Source organism: Poecilia reticulata, chromosome 4, assembly GCF_904066995.2.
Source record: "Poecilia reticulata chromosome 4, P_reticulata-male-v2, whole genome shotgun sequence".
NCBI lineage: Eukaryota > Metazoa > Chordata > Actinopteri > Cyprinodontiformes > Poeciliidae > Poecilia > Poecilia reticulata.
Genome location: NC_088833.1, coordinates 25,344,432 through 25,367,218, shown reverse-complemented (window position 1 = coordinate 25,367,218; position 22,787 = coordinate 25,344,432). Strand labels below are relative to the sequence as shown.

At 42.3% G+C, this 22,787-nt stretch overlaps 1 protein-coding gene across 6 annotated transcripts; it reads left to right on the top strand.

The window, feature by feature from the left end:
• The first annotated feature begins 142 nt into the window (after positions 1 to 142).
• On the top strand, positions 143 to 21,994 carry cracd (capping protein inhibiting regulator of actin dynamics). Of its 6 annotated transcripts, none has more exons than XM_081606557.1 (10): positions 143 to 354; positions 10,655 to 10,740; positions 14,287 to 14,455; positions 14,678 to 14,810; positions 16,188 to 16,343; positions 16,993 to 17,205; positions 17,289 to 19,734; positions 20,016 to 20,206; positions 20,279 to 20,441; positions 20,664 to 21,994. In XM_081606557.1, the coding sequence occupies exons 2-10, from the start codon at positions 10,674 to 10,676 to the stop codon at positions 20,822 to 20,824; spliced, it is 3,699 nt and encodes a 1,232-aa protein (XP_081462683.1). In that variant the 5' UTR covers positions 143 to 354; positions 10,655 to 10,673; the 3' UTR covers positions 20,825 to 21,994. The 6 variants fall into 6 exon arrangements, with proteins under 6 accessions (XP_081462683.1, XP_081462685.1, XP_081462682.1 ...); XM_081606558.1 differs by lacking the exon at positions 143 to 354 and adding an exon at positions 4,362 to 8,137; XM_081606559.1 differs by lacking the exon at positions 10,655 to 10,740.
• The last annotated feature ends 793 nt before the right edge of the window (positions 21,995 to 22,787 follow it).

The following is a 22,787-nucleotide window of genomic DNA, read 5'->3' as shown; positions in this document are numbered from 1 at the left end:
TTCAGAGTTGATTATATATTTTCCCTATCGGATTGTGGCTTCATTCACCTCCTCGTTTCTTTAATGACTCCGAGGAAGCACGCGCCTTCACCGTACACCGCGCTCGCATCGTGACGCTCGGCTCGGCGCCGCGCCGCCGCCACCGCTCGCTGCGCTCTGCTCTCGCTGCCACACCCTCCCTTTCTCCATCTCCGTCTGGCACGCGGGCAGCTGTGTGGGGAGCGTCTCTCGGTGCGTGCGTCTTGCCTGTCGTGCACCCGCAGCATCAGCAACACAAAAGGGCTCGGAGCTGCCGGGGGGCCAGGGTTTACCTCAGCGCCGATCGAAGGGGAAGAAGCGCGTTCTCAAACAAAGGTGCTGGGATTTTCCTCTCTTCTTCCATATTGTTTGTGTTTGTGCCGACTGTTTGTTTTTTTTTTTTTTTTTTTTTTACCCCCCTCATTTGCACGACGCTGGTGACCTTGTCACCACAGCCCACTTCTCATTTACAATTGACCCGCACTGATCTTCTGCTTCATCCCTCCCACAGATGTGTGTGTGTGTGTGTGCGTACATGTGCTTGATGATATTTGCAATTTGTTGTGACTTGAAATGCGCAAACGCGTTTTGCATCAGGCCAAATTTGCATTCATGTTACCTCCTATTAAAACTAAAGCGACGATGATAACGTGGACGCTTTTCGAAACCCGTTTGTGACAATATGCACGAAAAACGGATGCCAGATTCTTTGTTCTTCCTGCGCCTTTTTGGATGACAATTAATAGACCGTAATCCCTGTGCGGCAGCATCCGCTAATTTGCCATTAACGGTTCAGCTACGTATTGATTGGTGCCTTTAGGGTCTACGTTGATGGAGTCTTTTGCCGAAGCTATGGCAGTCTTTTTTTTTTTTTTTTTTTTTTTTTACATATATGATGCTCCATAGCAGCATCTCAAACGTCAGGTTGTTAGTCAGCTCGAAACCATACACAGGCCATATGGTGCGGGCCTTAAACGTCTTGGACAAAAATAAAAAATGAAATTATAGAGTCGCTCTTCCGGGTCATTTAAAGCATTTTAAATCAACGCTGGTATTTCTGGCCCAGTCAGTAGACTTTGCTGCTGAGACACACAGAGGCAGGGAGAATGGATGGCAGTTTGCCAGGGATGAATTCACAGGGCTGCTGGTGTTGTGCTCGTCAGGGTGATGGCGTTAAGTAAACTGGTCTGTGTCTTGAGGGATTTTGATTTGCTCCATGATTCTGACACGTACACCTAGACTGCACCGTATGCTGGGTGCTTTGGACAGGAAGGACTGAAAACCAACAACCAGTTTGAGCCAGCCTGATGGTTTGGAGAATCTGCCATACCTAAGAGAGACATGGAGTCTTCTCCAGGCCTGAACTCTCGTCCTTCTGTCTGCTGGAGTGAGTCAAACGCCTACATTTGAGACTGACAAAGCAGCGTAAGCCAATCGCTTCACCATTTGGTTGTATTAGCTTGTTGGTGAATGCTAAACAATATATATATATTTTTTGATTAATATTGTTATAAAAATGTCAAGATATTTCCAAAAATGTCTTACAGCCATCTTCCCTGATGCTCCACTGTCCATCATGCCATTATTTTATCCTCATCTCATTCTTGCAAACTGGAAGATTGACAGTAAATGAAAAGCATTTTTAGCTATTACAGAAAGCAATAAAGCTTTTTTCTTTTTTTTTCTTTCTTTTTTTTAGATTTTGACGACACAAAATGAAAAACAAACGTGAAAATATAGTCAGGTAGTATATATATTTTTTAAAATTACATAGTAGTCAATTAAAAAAAAAAAAAAGACCAAAGAGACAAAGATTTCATGTTATATAGACCCATTCCCCCATTTCTTCCTCTTATTTTGAAGAAAAAATTGTCCACAATTTAAATTTGCCCCCAAATTTATGGTAATTGCATCAACACTACATGACACAAAAAATAAAAACATAAGAAATCACCACATTCAATACTTCCACTCCTTGCAGTTTCACTCCTCCACCTGCGTCCTCCTTCAAACATGCATGTAATGTTCAGGTAACGGATTGTATGCCAAAACACACTCCTTCATCTAATTCGCACAAAAAGATATTTGGTTTGCAAGCCAGTACTGGGCTCATCGGTCAAAGATTATTTGCCCCGACGTCCTTCGCTCAAAAAAAGCTGCTTAATGTCTGTCTGACAGTTTCTCCGAAGAAGGCCTTCATTTTTTCAGTTTCTTTACTGCAGCTAATAATATCTCAAGAAGCCTCTTCCCTGATGCAGGACGTCTTGCCAGATTATTCACACTCTACTTTTTCCGCTACAAATACAACTCTGAATGTGTTTTGCTGGGATTTTATTTGATAGACGAACACAATTTAGAGCTTAAGTTTGAAGTCCTGGAAAAAGGGATGCATCAGTTTCCTTTTTTTTTTTTTTTTTTTTTTTTTTTTTACTAAGAATCTAAATATGGTCACATTTATTTGTGTTCGGCCACAATTCGACTAATACCCTTAAATAAAGTCCCGTAGAAGCGATTACCATCAGAAGTCAGATTCCACCTTATTTTTTTGTTGATCTCCAAATGTTTACAGCCAAGAACTGTTCAAATCAAGCACCTAAAACGTACCCCTTTTTAGGTAATGTATTAGACACTGCAAAATACTGGATCTACAAAAGAATCGCCTAGTATTATCTATTTTAGATCCTCTTCCACAGAATTATAATAACCTACCTTCAAGAAATGTAGGCTAAAGAAATTTCATTTCAAATTACGACAGATTGTTAGAGCCATGCTAAGAAAAAATGAAAAAAATTAAATTACAAAAAGTTGTGAAATTACAAGAATGAATTAATATTATGACAATAAAGTTGACATATTAGAATAGAATTGTAGAAATATAAGAATAAACCTGTATCTGATTAAGGTGATAATCTTATGAGAATAGTTGTACAAGAATAAAGTAAAATAATATGAGAATAAAGTCGTAAAAGTCCTATCGGCGGATATTAGTAATTTCTTAGCATATTGGGCCAATATGAACAACCAATATTTATTTCCATCTGGTTGCTTTCTGTTTCTGGTTGTTTTGTTTTATTTCCCAAAAGTGTCAAAACTGTAGTGAAATATATATATCAGTAAATACCGGTTATCAGCCAGAACAGCAATATTAATATTGGATGCTGATATTGGCTCAAGATTTCATATTAGTGCACCTCCACAATAAAGTTGTAATAATGAAATTAAAGTAATATTTCGACTTTATTCTCGTACAACTGTATTCTTATAATTTTATGACTCCTCATAATTTTATGACTTCATTCCCGTAAGATCTTTTCTTTTTTCTTAACGTGGTCCATCGTATAAAATGCTTAATTAAACTGAATGGTTGCTTCACTGCATGTCAAGTCTAGCCGCCACGCTGTCGCTTGGCTTAGCTGAGTGTGTGTGTGTGTGTCCCTGGCTTTTTATTCACTTAAGCACCGGTCGTTAAGAGCCTCCGTCGGCTGTGCGTGTGTGAAAACCTGCCACTAACTGGTGCGAGGGCATGTTTGCGCTGCTTCGCTTGGTGTTTCTATTCCTGCACATTGTCAGTCAGAGAACCGTCTGTCTTTGAAGTGCTGTGCAGCTCTAATGTAGGCAGCAGTCAGGGCGGTAAAGCTCCATCATTACCATATCCCTGTGAGGCTACAGTGTGATCCAGCCAAAACTGGAGAACGGGGCGGGCGAGGGGAGTAGCCGCCGTCCTCACAGCCATTCTGATTCTGATTAAACGTAGCTCTGTACTGTACTGAGGATTTTGTTTAGCTGTGCGCTGCTGAGGCATGAAGTTGTTGTTTGCTATAGAAATACATTGCAATGTTTGCTTTTACTGCCAGGCTGTGCTCGTTTACCGCAGCTAGAGGGCAGACTCTGAAAGCCGGAGCATGGCAGGCTTTTAATATACTAGACATTTGTGGCCATAATGCCCATCAAGCAGCTGTGGCTTTTTGTGCTCAAAACCATTCTAATCACACGTGCATATTGCTGTGGAGCCACAATGCAAGGCTTTGTGCACATCAGTCAGTAGAAGTGATGAATGCCACTCTGTTCTCCTGCACAGGCCGTCTGATGGGGGTGGGGGGGAACAAAGTGTCACTTTGTGCCTCCTCAGCACAGCGGCACTAACAAACACTGAGGACGCCCCTCTCTCTCTCTCCCTCTCTCTCTCTCCTCAGTCAGCTCTGCCCCATCCTCAGCAGACACACCTCCTCCCCCTAAGACTGCACATGTGCTCCTCTCCGATGCACATGTGCACTCCTGAGACCCTTCACTCATGTGAGTTGATGTAACTATGCACTCAAATCCATATAGATAGGAAAATATTCAGAGGTATTTACAGGGTTGTTCTAAAATATGCACACACACACACACAGCGAGAAACACACAGACAAGCGAGTTCCTACTGCATCTGACACCTGACTCCAGGTAATGGCCTAGATCCACAGTGACAGCAGGCAGGTGGAACGGCCACACACTCTCACAGATGCCCTCAAACACAGCAGATCGGTAAGAAGGAGCTCTTCTTTAGATCTCAGTGAACTCTGTATGGAGGTTGTTGGTTCAGCTAAATTGCGGGTTAAATTAACTGGCAAGAAAAAAGGAAAACTAATATTTTTAGCAGCTACTTTTGCACACGTTTGTTTATTTAAGTTAAATTATTCCGAACTATACTTTTTTGTTCCGTTTGGACCGAGCGAATGTCAAAAGTGATGGGGTTTTTTCCTGTGCCTTGTGGAGGTTTTTTTGTCATCATTGTCACTTAGCTGTCTGCTGCAGTGGAAAATATAACGATGGTCATGTGATACAGGTTGCATTTGACACCCAAATCCATTGTTTCCTCTTAATTCACCATATTGGATCTCTGCAGATGATCAATACTATATCTTTGATTAGTTTTGCGTCCTGCTTGTTTGATCTAAATGTTTTTATGATCACAATGTTTTGGTTGGTTTGGTCGCTGTTGACTCTACCATCGAGCAGCTGCTTTTCATCTGTTGGATCAGAAAAAAATGGATCTTACTGACCTTAAACTTTTTTCATGATGTCTGTTGTTAATACCACAAACCGAGGAGTATTTTATTTGGATTTTATGTAACAGACATCGACGTAGTTATGTAAACGGTGGCATAAAAGTTATACTTATGTAAAAATAAAATTCCAAAAAAAGTGTCATTTACATTTGTATTCTGCATTTGCTGTTAAATCCCTAAATAAAATAGTGTACTGTCTATTCCAAAATCCCATAACAATCAAATAATCTGTGTGTAATTTAGTTTCAGCATATATGCACATGTGAATAAACATCAAGTGACCTGAGAGCACAGCAGGATCAGAACGATGGTGGAGAAGTTTAAAGCTTGATTGGGCTCTGAAAATATTTCCCAAACTTTGAACAACTCACTTCTGCACTACTTTGTGGTGGTTTTTCACGTGAATCCATCAAAGTTTTGAGATTGTAATGTGATAAAATGTAATGTGGCAACGCTTAGGGGGAATTTAACATTTGCAAGTTAGAGAGCAGGTGTTGCCTTTTTGTACGTTTTCTCTCAGAAGAGACCTTTTCGTATTTCACATAAGAAATGACAAAGACCTGAAGAATTAAACCATACTGCTGACAAATCAATACATGACGCCTTAAAATCAACTTGTGAAACATAAGTAAAGGGATGGAGACGATGGAGAGAGAAGAGATCAGTTTTCTTGACTTCACTATTCATTTTGTTGGCAGACTGCACTGAGTTAAGTTTTACATACAATCAGAAATTAAAAACAATCTTGGTTAGTTTGGTTCTATTAGATGTGATTTTTAGATATGGATTAAGACTTTTGAATTCAAGCAGGATTGCTAATGTACAAAATGAATTGATGTTTTGATGTGGAATTCCCTAAATGTGAATGAATTTGCAAAAAAAAAAAGTTTTTTTTCAATTGCAGGGATGATTATAGCCTGTAAATTATCTTGCTTTGAAATGGTACAGTTGGTTCTCTCCTTTTTCTTCTTCTTTTTTTCTGTAGTGAAATTGTAGTCCTTGCACACTCACTTGTGCAGAAGGTACTATACTGGGACATATTTCTGTCTGTACATGTCAACCAGACCTAAAGGAATAAACAGAAAACTACAATGCAAAACCAAGATGTAAAAGAAAAAAGAAAAAAAAAGGGGGAGAATTCAAAGAACTTAATTTCTGCCTGAGGATTTTGGATCTTCAGTAGCAGCTTGTCTGAAACCATTATTGCAAAGAACTCACAGTTTCTGTTTTGTTACGGACTGAGCAGATGGCGATTAATCACAGCAAAGCACCAATGTTTATTTTCCACAATTAGACTTAACCAGCACTTCGATAAATATCAAGTGGATTTACATGAAGCCTGGTTTTCACTGTGCAGCCGCTGCTAACTGAACTGCATTATAAGCACCTGGAGCTTGGGTTTGTGCATGGTGTGAACCGCCAGAAACCCAGCTGTTGGTTGGGTCCAAACAAACATTTGCTGTGTGTGTCGGTTTAAGCATTGCGTCTGTCCGGTCTCAGCCTAGTTGCTGTGAAAACACTCACCAGAGAGCAATGAAGAACGAGATAAAAACACAGAATGAGGTCCTGAAGTGACTAGATCCTAAATGGGATCTTTAAGATGTTTTCTTTTTTTGCAGATTAAGTTTATTGGAATCACCACCTCAAAATGTACCAGCAGTGTAGCACAATTATTGGTTCTGTTCATCCAAAATAGTTCCTTAGTTGTTCCTAGTTAATAATTTATGCATTACTTTTTAAAGATAATGCATCTATTAAATGTGTTAATCCTTGACTTTCTGTTTCCCTTTAGTATAAATATATTGCGTGTTTTAGCTTCCTTCTGCTAGGCTGGATGAGGATCTTCTGACTATGCACAGTAAGAAAGCTGATATGGCAGCTTAGAGGAAGTTAAAACAAAAATCTCCAACACTCATTAGAGAGTTGCATTAGAGAACTGCAGCAAAGATTGGCATCATTTAGTCAACAGCCATTGACAACCATTGGATACTATCTAAATGCTATTCATTAGCTTGAGAGGGATGCTAGGAAGTAACCCTTTCTGTCCTATTGTCATAATTCTAAACATGTAATTTTGTTAAGATGTGAAACTCATAACTTGTGATTTGGATGGATATATGGAAAGGCACCACCAAATATGGAGAAGAGCATGTGATGCTAGGGCCCGGTTTCTCTACCAAAAGCCTTGAGAACTTTGTTAGATTGGATGGCATCGTGAACTTTTTCAAATATTGGGACCCGTTTTTAGTTTTTTGTCAGAAAACTGAAAATAGGTTATTAGTGCGTCTTTCCTAAAGATTATGAGCCAAACCACATGTATAAAATTATAAAGACTTTAGAGTTGTTGACTGAAGTATCAGTCCTTTATATATCCCATGGGGTGAGCAAAAGAGAAGAATCCATAGCTCTGGATGCAGACGAAATGTTCCCTCTCTCTGCATGTGGCAAGTACTGTCCTGCTGGCAAGGATATACAGACAATTATTTATTTTTTATTACAAGAGTGAGTGTGAGCCAGGCTTTCTCGTCCAACATCAGCTTCTGACTTCACAAATGTACGGAAGAGGATTAGGGCCACTGACAAAGAAATAATTCTGATTTTAATCTCAGAATTCAGACTTTTTTTTTCTCAGATTAGTCAGAAATTTGAGAAAAATAAATGAATCCCTGGAAGAGTAGTACAAAAAAAGTCCACAAACACACTCTGTAACCAGATGAGTTATTACTTTTGGCAGTGTAGAGAGTCTTTATCAGGGCTGCCAAGAACATTGTGGGCATCTGTTTGGAAGAGCTTCTTCTTCATCATCCTCCTCCCCCGCCTTTCAGGCACCTTTCATGCCGTTTTCATGTTCCTCACCTCTACTGCACATTCCTACAACCCAAACCTGCTGTTCTGCCTCTGTTTCTTTATTCATTCCCTCGTTTTCTCCCCCCTTCAACCCCGGGGCCTTGGTGGAGACGGCAGTGACATTCATCTGGGTAAAACGAGCTTTGTGATAAAGAGCAGATCGATGTTCCCCCGGGTTTTGCTGCAGTGGTACACGGCCGTCTCAAGCTGTGCTGCCAAAATAGGTAAAACGGTTTCTAAGGCGCCGCTGCGTTCGTCTGTCTGCTTCGTCAGCAAGCTGCTCGTGTTGTAAGGTTGTGACACTTTGCTGCTGCAACACACAACCAGCACCGTCGGGTGTGGGTTAAGGGATGTTGTGGTGCTGGGCTGTTTGTAGGATGCTGCACTGTGTTTACGCCGCTGCCACGCTGTGATGCAAGGTGTGTATTTGTCAAAGAGCACATGCTTATCTCATCCCATCGCCATCCTCTGCTGTAGTTCACCAGTAAACGCAAATTTAGAACCGGGGAACCAAAAACACAAACAATAAAATGAGGGGGGGAGGAGGGAGAAATCAACAGTATCCTTCTTGGCAGCAGCAGCAGACACAGTTGCACACTGTCTCTGTGTTCATACACTCCTACTACCAAACATGCTTGTTTGCTCCTTGTTCTGCTCTGACTGGACAAAGAGCCTTTTTTTTTTTGTTGTTGTTTTGCGGAGACATTTCTGAGAGTGTCCGTCTGTCTCCGTCCCCCTCAGGAAGGAAGTACGCTGTGTTCTGGTCCCGCTGGAGACGGCAGACATCTCTCTGGCTCTCTCAGTACTGTCTTACATGCCGTCTGCTTTTATGCAGCTGCTTTGCAGATGAGCCATGCGGTGCAGCAGAAAACCTCTAGCTTGAGTGATGCAGTGCAGGCAGGTGTTGGGACAGAAAAGGCAGGTTATTAGGAGGCTGTGTTGTCATGGGTTTGTGGCAGTGGCTGTTTGGGGGTTGGTCCTCTGTTCTTAAAGGGCCAGTATTATGTAAAATTGACTTTATTTTTCAGCTTTACAACATCTTCTGTTATTCACTCATCAAAAACACATCTGGAGTGTTACTTTGATTCTTCCATGCATATTAGAGAAATCCTTGAATCTCCCATGGCAACCAGTCAGCTGTGCAAAAAGCTTGGCTGGACCTAGCTCCACCTCAGTTTACAGGCTTCAGAGCACCCCTTCCTGTGACCACACGGCTCCTTCAGACTAGCCATCAGCAATTGGCAAACATCTGGTGGAACGGTGGATCTGCTGAGCTCATTATAGGAGCTACTGCTCAGTGGAACGCTGGTTAAAAACGTTGTTAAAGGGTTAATAGAAGTGCCACGTTTTGATGACTTCCTGAAGGGAACTTGTGACTTTATATATTTTAATATCAGGCAAAGATAACCAAAGTTAAAAGAAAAGGAATTTGCTCCTAAGCTTAATTGCTGGTTTTGTCTCTTTTTACTGCCGTCAACAAGTATTTGCACCATGAAATTTTCTTTTAATCATTTAGCTTTTTGATCAGTGTGGTTCACTGAATTCCCAAATAATTATTAATGGCTTTGTGGTAGAGCAGGGACACCTTACAGAGAGACTGCAGTCCTGAACATGGGTGTCCCTGGTTCAATTCCCAGGACCATTTGCTGCATGTCTTCCTTTTCTCTCTACTTTTCTTCCTATCTAGCCACGGGCGGTTAAAGAAAGGCCAGTAGCGGATCTTTTTGGGAAATGTTTTGACTTTAGCTTTCTGGTTGCCATCTGACTGGGCATTGGTAGTTAAATTAATCTGAAGAATATGGTTAATCACAGTTTATTTATGATTCTAAATATGAGACAGTTATAGTTCCATGCAGGGCTAGTTTTATTTGAACAGCTCTTTTCCTTTTTTACATTCATTTCTTATTCTAAAGCTGATGTTTTTATTTATTTATTCAATTTATCTTTGATCTAAAATGTGTTACAAATTTGTAAAGGGGACAAATACTTTTTCACTGTAGATATTTGAAGCCAAACAGGCAGTCTCGTTGCTTTTTGGTCCAATAGATCTTGTTAAACTGGGTTTGATGATTCAGCAGTGTGACTGCTAATATTATTTGAAAGCTTTCCAAATTTAAATATGTCAATCATTATAAATAACTAAAACAATCTAATGTTGGATAAATAAGTCCAGTTATGGAAGAGTTTGGAAGTAAAATATTCCTGTATCACTGAATCAGAAGTCAACTCCAGATTTGTTTGGTTTCTTTGATTTGTGAAACAAACGGTTAACACAACCCAAAAAAAAGCAAAAAGAACAGTCTGTAATGTATTCAGATTTGCAGAATTACATAAAAGCTGTGAGGAAACACAGACATTTTGGATCGGGATGAAATGCTTATAAGAAGCTGGAGCGGACTTGAAAAGAAGTGAGCAAACAGAGCGTCCTCAGAGCGCTCATGTTGCACTGCAAACAGCACAGGCTTTATCCGGCCCGCAGTCACCAAGAGCCACTCTGCACTAGCTAACAGAGCCAACCTTTTCCAATGACAATGCTGGAGGCGGTGGAGAATTAAAAGAAATGCAGGACCTGGTGAAGGTTTGCAGCTTCTCTGCAGTCAGTTTTCTCTTTCTCGTGTTGCTCTGCTCTCATTGTTTTCCTCAGTTAAAAGCTCGTACTCGCTCTCCACAGTAAATAACAGCAACCCCCTCCCCGCGCCCCCCCTGCCTTTATGCTCAACCTTCTTTTTCTCCCATTACAGTCAAAGTGTGCGGTTTACCATGGCAACGGATGCAACTGAAAATAACCATGAGGTGCTTTTAGAGGTAACCGAACCCAGAGGCTCAGGTAAATGGGAACTAAAGAGTGCTTCTAAGGGCTTTTTAAAGAGACAGTGGAGTTAAATAAACCGAATCACATCAAACAAACTTCCAAAATCAATCAAAGGATGAATATGTGAAATGATGCCTTTCTAAAGGCCCTGGGAAACTTATTAGAGTGCATAAAATATTGGACTATTTGAAATTATCAGGTGATTTTAAATAAAACTGTGATGGAAATGCGTTTCTACTGGACCTTATCCTGGGATAATGATCAACATAAAATGCTTCATGCATAAAATAGTTCCAGTTTGGCTCACTGTCTCTTTAAGGGCTGCATGGTGTGGTGACGGGTTTGACGTTTTAGAGGAGACTTGTGTGCTGTGTTCAAATTTCTGCCAAGTTTTCTTCCTGCCTTTCTTCTATCCTTTGTAAGATGATTAATATGTTGATTTGAAGGCTTGGCCCGTGTTGGAAAAATGACTGAAGATTAGAAATAAAGTTGGCTTTTAATCAGAAAGCTACTTTGTTGCAAAAGACCAAACGGAACAGAAGAAATTCCTAAGATAAATAACATTAATCTGTGTTTTACATACTGGTTGTTAGTGCACTGCAAAATAAGAAGTACTTTTTATTTCAGAAATGGCATTTATAGAAAATAATCCTAATAAATCTTAACCACATGTGGCCTAGATGTACAAAGACCAGAGTTGCAGAGTTTGGATGTGATTTCAGCCAACATCCCTGCAAGTTACTACAACTGGGAAGTGTTTAATCAGTACTCTCGCAATGCGTGACACAAACATTAATATAGACTATATCATTCATAACGCCTCATTATCAGTCCAGGCATGTGTGAGTCTGATTTTTATGATCTAGTTTGAAGTTAAAAATTAGCTTAAGCAATTCATAAAGTCAGCAGTGTTGTGACTTTATGAATACAGTTTGTTACAGTTTGCAGACTGGACTGTGTGTAGTAACTATTCAATGTAAAGATAGTTCTGAATATGTAGAGAAGTTTTAATCGCATTGTTTTACTTGGACTACCTCACATAAAAGAAAATAACTTTACAAAAATGTATTTAACTGTTATGCATTTTACATATTTTCTGCTTGGTTTTAAATTCCCTAATCATCACTTTTACATCCCACTAAGCTTATGTTCGGTTAATGATGCTTATTTTGATGAAAAAACTTGGTTTCCCAAATAAAATTTACCTAAATGTCTGTCCATAACAATTCTACTGCGTATGTTAGCAAATCTTTCTTTACACATTATTTAACATTATTTGTTAGTGCTCCAGTTCAAATGTGTAGGTTAAATTCAGCGTATTAACTGCGGATATCTTAGTTTACATCAACTAAAATTTATGTCTTTATATTGAAGGTGGATTAAATGACAACCCCTTAACTGGATAGTAAATAATCCTCCTTCAGTGGGTTGAATTGTAAAACCCAGAAAGGGTCTAAAGTGAAGACGTCTAGACAAAATGCACTTCACTGCGAGTTTACAGAGAGAAAGTCAGTCTTCGAGTTGGAGCTCTGTGGGATCTGACTCCCGCGTTGTCTACTCTGCAGAAAAGGGAAGAAAAAAAAAAAAACGAGAGTGTCCTGTCTTATTTCATGCATGAGTGTTTGAGCTTGCCCGTGGCAGTGCATTATGGGCTTTGTGCCACTGGATGGGCAGAGATGATGGGAGAACATGCTGCAGGGAAGCGGAACATCAGCGCTGCACCTTGGCATCAAGTTGGTCCCACGGACCGCTAAGCCACACCATCCATTTTCTCACTAACGCAGATAAGAACAAAGATCCAAGATAAAAACATCAGTGACCCCTGCAGCTCTGTGGATAGGTCTGCCGTCTGGAAAAAAACCAATCCCTTCATTTTAGTCATAGCACAAAAAAGCCAGTCATGTTTTCTGTCATGTAGTCGGCCATTTCTGTAAACACGCAAAAACTATACAGTCCCCCTCTGAAATCATAACATTGAGTTTATTGTCTGTTTTATGGGATGTGGCAGAAGAAATATATTATTACATAACTTTGTAATAAATAAATATATAGCACACACTTTTATTGGGGTGTTTTTTTCCTCAACAAACTAGCATTTTCTATCACAAAATCCTAAGTGGTGTTCACAATCAAAAATTATTTCAGCTTGAGGTGCAGAGGGACATTTAATGACCCTTTTTAGATTAGCAAACTGAAAAGGGTTTTTTTTTTTTTTCATAGTAAAATGTTTTTAGCTAACTAAACAAACCAAGCTAGCTGTCGGCAGTGTTAGCCTTTTTAGAGACTTGCTTAAATTTAGCCATTCGACTACAACTTCTGGTTTATGTGAAGCATTTGGGCACAAAAATGGTTTTATTCACTGAGGAAACAAACTTGCAAACAAAATCACAAATCATTGCATCAAGCAATTTTTTATAACTGGAAACAAGTGCAAATCTAGCTCACGATTCCCATATTCCTATAAATATACATGTGTTAAAATCCATAATGCAGTCCAGATGCCGGTCTGTTTTTTTCTTCCCACAGAAAAGATAAAGTTTAGGGTCAAAAGATCTAAGAGGAGAAATTAGTTTACTGTATCACTTCCCATCATGCCTCGGGTTCAGTGAGCGGGGTGTGCAGTGAAATCCCACACCAGTTGCTACTTTTAGCTCTGAAAAGGATACCCAGAGAGCCTGAGAACGCCTGTCTGTGCAGCGGTGTAGAGTGGCTTCGCAGCTCTGTAACCTCACCCACTTACTTCACAGGGTGCATCCTTACAAGTACACAGACGGCGAGAAAAAGCAAAACAAAAAGGGGGGGAAAAATAAAAAGATTCAGAAGAATTGGCGTAATATTTGTTGAAACTGATGCAAGCTTGAATGAAACGCCAGTGGATTTTCTCTTTTTGCTTTGACAGATGTGAAGTTCTAGCTTTAGCTGAGAGTCCAAAGTTAATTTCTTGCTTTGGTTTAAGACTTCCTCGTGAACCGGCAATAAAAAAAAAAGTTTTACAGCTGCTTTCTCTCACTGGATATGTCACATGTTGATGCATGCTCTTCTTCTAATCTGACACATGAAGAGATTACTTCCAAACTGTGATGTGAAAACACTTGAATGCAGGTCAAAATGCGACATGAGTCAAACTTTTGGCACTGACTCTTGGAGCTCTGTGAATCACTGGGTGTTTGTCTCCCTGACTTGTTGCTGTTTTCTGCCTCTGTTTTTTTTTGTTTTTGTTCATTTCCATTAAACCAGAGATCCTCCCCCCCCCAAGCATTTCTTTTCCTGCCTTTAAGGCTTGAGATTTATCCTTCCCATTCCCTCCAACTGGAGCCCAAGGTTTTCTTCTCCACTTGTCACCTCGCTTATCATCTTATCTGCTATTTTCACTCATTTTATTTCAGCAGTGTCGCTCGCATTTTGTTATCTGCTCAGAGTCGCATGTTAAAAAAAAACACGCCCTCGGGCATCATCCCGCTCGTTATCTTCGCAAAAAGCGTGATAAAAAAAAAAAAAAGATTGATGTGATTGCATGGAGCTGTGATTATCGTCTACTTTCTTTTTCCCCCCACCCGGCAGAGAGAAGACGACAGGGCAAATTCCAGCCGTTCAAACGGCTCTTCGGGAAGAAAAAGAAACGGGAAACTAAAAGGAGCTTTGATGGAGCAGAGCTAAAAGCAAGTTTTTCAACCGGGGAAGTGTGCAGTGGAGCTGTGTCCGACAATGAGGAGTCCAGTAAAAATCTGAGGTAGGTGCATTGATCATTTTATAACAAGGAAGTGATTCAAAAAGTCATAATCTCTTTTCAAATTGCTGTGTCATCTCTGAAGACAACTCTGTCATTTGAAAGTGAAGTTTGGAGTGAGACTTTGCACTGTGAACGGTAAAGTGAAGTGATTTGTAAAGTGCCGATGGAAGTGCCGGAGTGTAGAAAGCTGGAGTAAAAACGAACGCTCTCAATCCTCTGCAGGGACCTAAATCCCATCGGATCTCGAGCTCTCTCCCACGACAGCATCTTTATCCCAGAGGAGCCGCCGGAGGATCTCGGTCTGGATCACAGCATGTCCCAGGAAAACGTTTCAGATAAAGTTAGGAACCTTCAGGTGGTCCTCGCACAAAATCCTACACTTCTCTGAGCTCGACATGCACGCTGCAGAGTGGAGACATGCATGCAGTGAGGTTCAGATGTTTGCATGCGATCACAGTTCCCATGAATGTTGATCTTTTTTTTAGGATTTATCTGGGCTGTTCTTTGACGAGGTTAGACTGAATTCGCATGAATAAAGACACAAGTTCAGTTATCTGTTTAAAAATAACAACTGGGTGGACAGAGAAGTGAGGACAGGGGTGAATTTTCCATAGATTTTCACAGATCCACGCATGTTTAAAATTCCACGTGCATGCCCATTAATATCTGATCAAATGTCTCTCGGCAAGTTGCACCAGACCACGTCAAGAACAAGCTCGTGGCTCACTTCTGTTTTCTGTTACCTGCAGTTCATTGAAATGTTTCCAGGTGCTTACTGAGCTTCTAAATACAGTGCATAGATTCTGAATCGGGATAAAATTGGAATAATTTCAAATGCTTATTGGGGAACCTATGATGCAAAAGTTACATTTTTGCATGTTTTGTACGTCCATTTGGTTTCTACCGTTTCTAAAAACAGCACAAGCACTTAAAAAAACAACAACTTTTATCTGTTTTTGGAAATAAATTAATGTCTTTTGGTGTATGTAAAATGAGCCATTTCAAAAACCTCCCGATTGTTGAGTCCAAAATTCACTGTTACCTAGCAACCCAAGTGAAAAAGCACTGGTTTTACCAATGCATGCGCTGTACAATGGCTGTTTTGTTGTTGGCCAACCGTTCAGAAACCACTCCCTGAATTCTTGTTGGTTGTGCAGGAGGCCCCACTACCTCTTTTCAAAGATGTACTGTTGTATATACGTGCATCTGTTTGCAGCCATTTTTACATGTGAATGTAAACACTGAGTTGGAGGGGTGAGGCCAGCAGCATAATTATTTGATTTAAAGTGACAATAAACTCTAAAAGAGCTCATTCTGAAAGGAGCTTGAAATAGGCAGAATTGACCAGACTAAAATCTCATCATTTAGGAAACAAATGTGTGCAAAACATGTAGTGAAACATGTTTTCTTAGATCTATCCTAACCTGCTCAAGGAAGCATGGTAAGTCACCTTTGATGAGCTTTGACATGTGTCTTGGGTCGTTATCCTTGTTGTACACCCATCAGTGCCCAGATTTCAAGCCAGGAAACCAACAAAGCAGATAAAATGAACCATGACTGATTAGAGTGGAGACACATCCAGCCACAATAATGCAATAGCTCGTTGGTGGCTATTAAGGTCTGTGGTCAAGGTACACCCTGCTCAGAGACATTTATCCAAACGTATTCTCAAATACACGACACGACTGTTCCTGATGAGTGGATGAAAACATCTGACTTATTCACCACACAGAGGCAGATCGCACAAGGTATAAAGTTCGGCCAGAGGCCTCCTTCTCTTCGAAAAAGTGAGGGGGATGAGGGAAGCTCAGATGAGGAAGAGGTTCCCCGAAGTCCTCTGAAGGTTTTGGCCCACGTAGAAGCTGAGCCGCCCAAAATGGAACCAAAGGTAACGGCTGAATGTGATTTTTATTGTGAAGATTACAGTTTGAGGGAAAAGTAGGCTGTAGATTTTAACTTTCTTTGATGAAACAAAACGTAGAACTTGTCGCATGTTTATTTGGACGCTTAAGAAGTATTAACTTTAGGGGTTTTTTTACAGTGCAACTGTAAAGTGGAAGAAAAATTTACAATTTTTAAAAAATGAAATCTGAATGACTTTACATTTAGGCACCCCTTTGTTAGAACCTGGTAGAACCACCTTTGTCATCAGATACGTCGTCCTATTAACTCTGACAAGTTTCCGCTTGCTGTGTCCAAGTGTTATGTCCAAGTCTTATGCAAAAACAAGTTTTCAGTCCAAAAGCTTAATTTTGAGCATTTTCATATTTGAAGTCTGCTAGTTGTTACAGATTTTATTTTGGGAGTATCAGAGTGAAGGGGGGTGAACCCAAATGCACGGTACGCCTAAAATCCTTGAGTTTTGAAAACCATAAGTCATGTTTCCTTCCACTTTCCTGTTATGCAGAACTTTTTGTTGATCTTCCAACAAAATCCCACTTACATACATTGAAATGTGACCTCAAAGTGATGAAATGATAAGTCAGAGGGGTGTCGAGACTTTTGCAAGGTTGCTGTAAATACATTTTCTATTGCAGGTCCAAGGAGCTCAATCATCTACGCAGCACAGCACGCCAGTGAAGTCCCCGAGGTCCAAACGGGTCCTCCCACCAACCGGTACCATTGAGTCCATCAATCTAGACGCCGTCCCCCAGTCTGTCACTCGCCTGGACAACACCGCCGCCAAGCATAAGCTCTCCGTCAAACCGAAAAACCAGAGGATTTCCCGCAAACACCGGCGGTTCACACTGGTAAGGAAGACGCTGATCTGTGACGTTTTCTACCAAAGTCCGAGGCTTAGAACTTTAAATCAATCCTGTCCCTTCATCCCCAGGATCTCCAGGAGGTGTCTATTCCTGGAGTCATGCAGGAGGAGCTGGAGGCAGCTGACCAGCGCAGAGCATCTCTGGAGTCCTCCAAGGAAAGCTTGAAGAAGCAGAGATTCTATGAGGAGGAAATACTGGAGGCCCGGAGGAGGAGGGAGATGGAGGAGCAACAGTTCAGAGAGGAAATGGAGGAGAGGAAGAAGAGGGCAGAGGAGCTGAGGCTGCGTGAACTGGAGGAAGAGAGGAGTCGCAAGAAGCAACAGGAGGAACAAGAGAAGAAGATGCGAGAGGAGGCAGAAAGGAGGAGGAAAGAAGAGGAGGAGCAAAAGAGAGTCAGAGAAGAAGAGGAAAAACGTAAGCAAGAAGAGGCTGAAAGACAAAGAGAGGAGGATAGAAGGATGAAAGAAGAGGAAGAACGAAGGAGGCAAGAGGAGGCTGAGAGAAGAAAAAGAGAGGAGGAGGAAAGAAAGATGAGGGAGGAAGCAGAGAGGTTGAGGAGAGAGGAGGAGGAAAGAAGGATCAGGGAAGAGGAAGAAAGGAGGAAGCAGGAGGAGGAAAGGAGAAAGCAAGAACGTCAACGGCAAGAGGAAGAAGAGAGGAGGCGACTGGAAGAGCAAAAGCAAGTAGAGGAAAAGGAAAGGAAGAGACGCGAGGAGGAAGAAAAGAGGAAGCGAGAAGAGGAGGCAGTGGCAAGGAGGCAGCGGGAACTTGAGGCAGAGAAGCGCAAAAAGCAGGAAGAGGAAAGGAAGAAAAAAGAGGAGCAGAAACTGAGGCTGAAGGAGCAAAAGAAACAGCTGGAACTGGAGGAGCAGAAGAAGATGCTGAAAGAAGAGGCCGCTGGGGGCTCTGATGAACAAGAGAGGAAGCGGCGAGCCGAGGAGCAGCGCTGGAGGGAGATGGAGGAGCGGCAGAGACCCTTTTCCTTCAAGGTTTCCTCTGGAGAGAAACAGATTCTCTTCCAGAAGGTCAACCTGACCCCAGTTACACCAGCCGCCAGCCATCAGGGCACTGTGGACGCTGATCAAAGGGAAGGCGCTACGGCTTCCTCCCAGGAGGGAAAAGACTCCCCCAACCTGCCGGCATCTCCATATGTCCCCCACACAGCTATCCTGGTGACAGGCGCCCAGCTCTGTGGGACAGCTGTCAATTTAGACCAGATCAAAGACACCGCATGCAAGTCCCTACTGGGTTTGGGAGAGGAAAGAAAGGCCCAAGGAACGCCTTCCGCAACGGGCAAGAGCTCGCCGGACCGCAAATCTGGAAAAACCAAGTCTCTCAGTGAGTCTCCGGTCTCCCCGGATCAGTCGAGCGCAGCCGCACTGGCGGAGTGGGCAAGTATCCGCTCAAAGATATTTAAGGGGGTCGAGGATGGGAAGTACGATGAGTACCCAGATCCTCCGAGCAGGAATCAGCCTCAACTCAGTAGTGATGAGCAGCCTTCGTTTGCCCACACCAACCTCAGAAAAACAATGTCCGCCAGTGCCAAGTTCTCCATCATCCCTGCAAAGAAGAAATTTGGCGACTCAAACAGAAACTCTGAGGTTTTCAGCACAGATCACAAGGATGGAGGAGGAGAGGAAGCTGTTCGATCCGACAGTCCTACAGCTGCGTCCCAATCTCCAACCGTTAAACCTCACACCCGGACAAGCAAAACTGTTCGGATTGTAGAGAGAGGCTCAGAGGAGTGCATGTTTGCCAAAGACCTCCCGTCTTTCCTGGTTCCCAGCCCCGGGGACAGACCCGAGGGCTCTGAAGTAAAGAGCCGGCTTCAGAACAAGACGGAGGACGGGGAGGCGCAGGGACAGGATGGTGAGGACAACCCCTCACCTTTTGGAATAAAGCTGAGAAGGACAAACTACTCTCTGCGTTTTCACAGCGAACAGTCCACGGAGAAACGGAAGAAACGCTACAGCGCTGGAGACAGCTTCGACGGCGTCCCTTCACCTCTCACTCCGATTGAGCCAGACTCTGATGCCTCCTCCGTCTTTTCTGACAAATCAACACCCACGTCGCCTCAGAAAGAGGGAGTAGTGAGCAAGTATCTTCACACATCTGTATCTCCTGCCATAACCCGGGGTAAGCTAGGCAAACCTACTAGCCCCGTTCCGCACAACGAAGGAGAGAAAGTCCTATCCAAACCACCGCTCTACCGAAGACCAACAACATCGCCCAAGCCCTCCGGAGCCACCCCAACGCCTCCTCCTTCTCCGCTACCTAAAGTAGCCCACGGGTTCCCCTGTGAGGAAGCGATCCAGAGGACGGGTAGTCCGGATCTATCTGTCCAGGAGCAGGCTAGTAGAAGCGAAGACTCATCAGCAGTGACTCAGCTGCACAGAGGCAGCCACAGTAATGTCCAATTAGAGGAGGAGCCAAAGGAGAAGAGGTCTTTCTTTCCCTCCATCAACATCCCTTGGAGAGAGAAGGCAGACAGGAAGGCAGAGCTCATCAGGCGAGGTCAGTGTCTCCATGACCAGGCCGTATATTAGCTGAAATCATTCTGTGTTTATGGGGAAAGAAATGTAGTGTTTCTAAGATGCCATTTGGGAAGTTGTAGATTCACATGTTAATCCATCTTTGGACGGGGCACTTTAACTCCTATTTTCTATCAATCTGTGTCGTGTATGAAACTGTAAATGTGGCTCTACAATAAAACTGCTTAGAGTTATAGTTGTGACTAAAAAGATTAGCCTGTTTACTGTAGTCCCAATAACAATCAAATGTGTGTTCTCCTGCAGAAAAACCTTCCTTACAAGCCAGGCACTCACTGGACAGCGCACGGGTCCAGGAGAAGGAAGCCGGGCCCTTATGGATTACCCTGGCCCTGCAGAAGCAGAAAGGCTTCAGGGAGCAACAGCAGACTCGCGAGGATCGTCGAAGCCAAAGAGAGGCCAAGCTAGCAGAGAAGCATGCCAGAGAGAAAGACAGTGTATGTGGCCCAGATCCCCATTTACCCACTGTCCTTTACTCTCCCTGACACAGTTTTCAATTCTTTCTGCAGGTTGCACTGGTGAGTCCTACAGACGGGAGAGAGAGCGGGGGAACCAGTCCTTCCTCCAAGCCTCAGACTCCTGAGGAGCCCAAAAGACCCGACAGCCTGCTGGGACGATTCGAGCGCAGAGATCCGCTAAAAAAGGCCAGCACTTTACCGAGCTCAGTCACAGGTAGGGACCCCAACCTACAACTGTTTATAACTAATTTTTTATCATTTCTGAATGATAGTGACTTTCTGTTGAAGGATGTTTTTCTTCCACTTCATACATTTACCACCTACGTTTGCCTTGGTCTTTTCCATTAAATCTAAGTAAAACAAATTGAAGTTTGTGGGTGAATTTCAAGGACGTGGTGTGGTACTCACCTTTTTTTCATTTATATTTTTATTCCAGTTGAAATCTCAGACTCCACACCGTCGCCACCTGCTGTCAAGGACGTGTCAAAGCGATTCCCCTCCAGCGACTCTCCCCAGGTGTCCACAGAGCCGGCCTGGCTGGCCCTAGCAAAACGAAAGGCCAAAGCCTGGAGCGACTGTCCACAGATCATCAAATAAGCCCCACCACCCGATGCCAGTTTAACGCGGCATGCATGGGGGAACGCACACAACCCACGGAGCCTGAGGATCACTTTCTCCCGCCCACATGAAAACTCCTCATTGAGACACCACTGGCTGCTATAACCACCATGTTAAAGTGCGCTTCCCTTTCAAAAATTACCAATAAGGCTGCGCAGATATATGTAAACAGATGAGAGCATGCATATATTGTATCCAATCACACCAATTGTACTTCCCCTACAGACAAAGTCCTCAGCAGCCAATCACAGCCATGGCTGACCACTGCAGTAGCCAACCTTTTTTTTTTTTTTTTTTGTATCGTAGGAGCCAACTGGGTCACCATGGTTGTAATAAATTGTGTGCTCGACACAATCTCCGTGCTCCGAGGAACAGCGGCGCTTAATCACCAGAGGGTATCCGTCTGAATCATGTTTTAAGGGCTACCAGTAAAAAAAAAAAAGAGAAAGAAAAATAACAACCCAGCATGGCCGCTCCTCTGGAAAAGCTCGTTACAGGCACCTCCTCTGCCCTCTTCCGTATTATTTATGTACAGCAGCAGATTTATCTACACTGAAACTGTATTGTAGCTTTTATCTGAGCCTTGTTTGTTGTGTAAGGAGGGAATATTGTGCTTTTTCTTTAATGTTTTTTTTTTCCTCAAGTCATACTGGAAATAATAAATCTCACTGTGTCCGTGATGACTGTGACAGAACAACAAACTGGACTTGAAACGCGGCGTGGAGGACATTAAGCGCTGCGTCTGTGTAAAAATGGACTTTGGAGACAAACCCAACACCTGCTACAATTCTTCTGGCATGTCCTCCTGTAGACTCACACCGTCACTACTTCTTCAGTGGGACCCGATCACACGACATGAAAGCGTTTCCCGTATGACGCAGCAAAACCTCTTCGTTCTCGCCGCTCCCTCCCATCATCTGTAAGTATGTATTTGCTCTGAAAGAGACCCAGGAACCTGAGTCGCTTTGTTTCTAACTTTGGTCGTGCACAATAGTGTAGTGTACGCAGTGTTATCTGTAAAAACAAAAACAAAAAAAATGTTTGGTATTATTTGCACTTTTTGTCCCTCTTAGAGATATTCACGAGAACGTTCTTTAACAGATCCAAATGTTATTAATAATGTAAATTAAATACTGATGTCTGAACCGAGCTAACAGGCTGCTGTGTTTATTGTAAAATAACAGCCGGTTTTTGTTTATAAAAAAAAAAAAAGGTTTTATTGCTTAGTCTGGGCTCTAAGCTATTGAGAAACCATTGGACTCCGAGGTTTTGCATTTTACCCAATCGCTAATGTTTGCCTGTGACGTATGTAAGGCACTGGTTTGATGCGGTGAAGCTTACCGGAAATTGCTGTAAACAACCATCCTCCGCTGCCAAGAGAGAAGTGCTGATCCCAATGAGGTGGCTTTGAATGTTAACTCGGCATTTTTAAGTGTAGCAACACGGACTGAACGGCTTTGTTCACTTCCTCCGCTGCCGTTTCTAAAACAACAATTCTGAAACGGTGCAGAAAATCACTGTTATGGTTCACAACTTCTCCTGTTTGCTGATTGGCCCAGTTGAAATTGAACAGAAATCAACTTGAATGGGAGAAAGTCCGGGCGGAGCCGTGAAGGCAAATTTGAATCGAGTGGAATTGCAGAAAAACAAGGCTAATTTTTATATGGCAAATTGACTTGTATTTGTAGCACAGTAATAGAAAACCATGAGATGTACACATAGACAAAGTTGTTGGTGCCCTTCTGTGAATGGTCACTGACATAACTTGAAACTGACAAAAGTAAGAAATACAATTTTACTTAAAATGAACCAATTAAAATCAGACATTGCTCTTGAAAAGTGGTTCAACAGACTTTTTTTTTAACTAATGAATAAAATTGTGTCCGTGTATGAAAAACAAATGCTGCCAATATTCAATCAGTTATAAGATACGGAGTAATCC

Excerpts from the sequence above, each read along its gene's own strand:
- cracd (XM_081606555.1), top strand. The coding sequence starts at position 7,780 with ATGAGTTATTACTTTTGGCAGTGTAGAGAGTCTTTATCAGGGCTGCCA. Across the intron at positions 16,344-16,992 it reads CGCCCAAAATGGAACCAAAG|GTCCAAGGAGCTCAATCATC; the intron begins GTAACGGCTGAA and ends TTTCTATTGCAG. Across the intron at positions 20,207-20,278 it reads ATGCCAGAGAGAAAGACAGT|GTTGCACTGGTGAGTCCTAC; the intron begins GTATGTGGCCCA and ends TTCTTTCTGCAG.